Source organism: Anoplophora glabripennis, unplaced genomic scaffold (genome assembly GCF_000390285.2).
Source record: "Anoplophora glabripennis isolate ALB-LARVAE unplaced genomic scaffold, Agla_2.0 scaffold841, whole genome shotgun sequence".
NCBI classification, from domain to species: Eukaryota; Metazoa; Arthropoda; class Insecta; order Coleoptera; family Cerambycidae; genus Anoplophora; species Anoplophora glabripennis.
The window spans coordinates 195503-197225 of record NW_019416931.1 but is presented as its reverse complement, the minus strand read 5'-3'; the positions used below and the strand labels follow the sequence as shown (position 1 = coordinate 197225).

The following is a 1723-nucleotide window of genomic DNA, read 5'->3' as shown; positions in this document are numbered from 1 at the left end:
ATTGGTAAGAGTGTAGTTAATTTAGCTTATAAATGCATTCATGCAAGACAAATGGGTAGTAATAACTGAAATATTAATACTATCTAAATTTGACATAACCTAGCTTTTGCATGCGTGTCCTTTATAATTATTAAAATAAATTATTCCAATTATCTGAATTATTTTTTGTTTTTTATTAGATTTTGATATAATGGGATCCAAACACGTGGTTTCGATGACGATGATCCATAATTTTTGCATCGATCACCCTAAGCAACTTGAACGAGGTGAGAATGCATATGCTAGTGGCCACGTCGTCGAAGTGCGGTTTGATAGCGATTTCAAGCCAGCTGTGCTAACAGGAAAGGTTATGGCTAGCATGAAAAATAAAAGTTATAATGTGGAGGTAAATTGTAGTTCATTGTAGTTGAAAAATTCAATATTTATAAGGTTATCTTCTAGATTTGCATCGATTTGGATGGAGGGATAGTGGATGCCACTTGCCAGTGTCCAAGGGGACAAGTGATTTGCCACCACATGGCAGCTTTATGTATACATGCATACCATAATGTAAGCTTTACCGATAAGGCATGTCAGTGGAACATTCCAAAGCGGGCCGGAGGACGTTAGACGTTAAGGCCTTGAAGGACATCTTTCCTCCAAAGAAAGCTGACTTTTGTGCTGTCAAACGAGTGGCAACTGCAGAAGAAATAATCTCCAAGTCAATCTGTATGGAAACATTGTAGGCTTTTCTTGGCTGCTACAACCCGAACCTCAACCGGAAGCTTTCATCATGCCAGAAATTGACTGCATAATTTATTCAGTTGACTTTATTAAAGCAGAAGACAAAGCGCTGTTTGTATGTAATAGACTCGTCATTACTAAAGAGGTCAGAAATTCTATTACACAGTCAACAATTGGGCAATCAAAGAATCCCAATTGGCTTGTGGCTCGCAAGTACCGTTTAACAGCCATCCACTTCGGGGAAGTTTTGGCTGCCTGTAAGAGGGACCGATATCCTCCTTCACTATTCAAGAATCTTCTGGGTGATTACGATGTGACTGGAGTACAAGCAGTCCAGTGGGGGCTGCAGCACGAAGAATTAGGGCTTGACGCTTTTACCTTAGCCATGGGTCTTCAAGTGGTACCAACAGGTTTGTGGATGGATATATGCAGATTTTTGGGTGCTTCACCTGATGGCTTAGTTGGAGATAATGCAATTATAGAAGTAAAGTGCCCATTCAAGTATCGCAATATGTCTCTGAGCTCAGCCTTATGTGAACATCACACATATAGAGGGTGTAACATAAAGGTTGGGAATAAATTAAACAGTGGATTTTTTATTTTAAAAAATAAATATTTGTCATATAAAATTATGCTCTACGGGTTTTCTTTTCCAAGCTACAGGGTGTTAAAAAATTTCAAAAAATTTAGTTTTTTAATATTTTCAATGCAAAAATCTTTTTTCAATGCCTATTTGACCATGTTCGGTGGCTGAGTCAATGCGTACTACTTAATGCTTTTATTATTTTTATATTCCTCTGTCAGCAGTGGGATAAAATGGTATTTACAAAATTTTTATTTACGGAAAAATTACAAGAGCTAGAAATAAAACACAAGGGGGTAATTTTGTTTAAAATAAAAAGTAGATCATAAACAAATATTAAAAAGATGTTTTTACCAGTGGCGTACCACAATTTTCTTCGAAAAACCTTATGGTACAATCCGTACGCGCGCCACTGAG

The 1723-nt window shown here is 37.1% G+C and overlaps 1 protein-coding gene across 1 annotated transcript; it reads left to right on the top strand.

The window, feature by feature from the left end:
* The first annotated feature begins 201 nt into the window (after window positions 1-201).
* On the top strand, window positions 202-1308 carry LOC111692030. The gene is made up of 2 exons (XM_023455712.1): window positions 202-385; window positions 442-1308. Exons 1-2 carry the CDS (start codon window positions 215-217, stop codon window positions 607-609), a joined length of 339 nt encoding a protein of 112 aa, XP_023311480.1. The 5' UTR covers window positions 202-214; the 3' UTR covers window positions 610-1308.
* The last annotated feature ends 415 nt before the right edge of the window (window positions 1309-1723 follow it).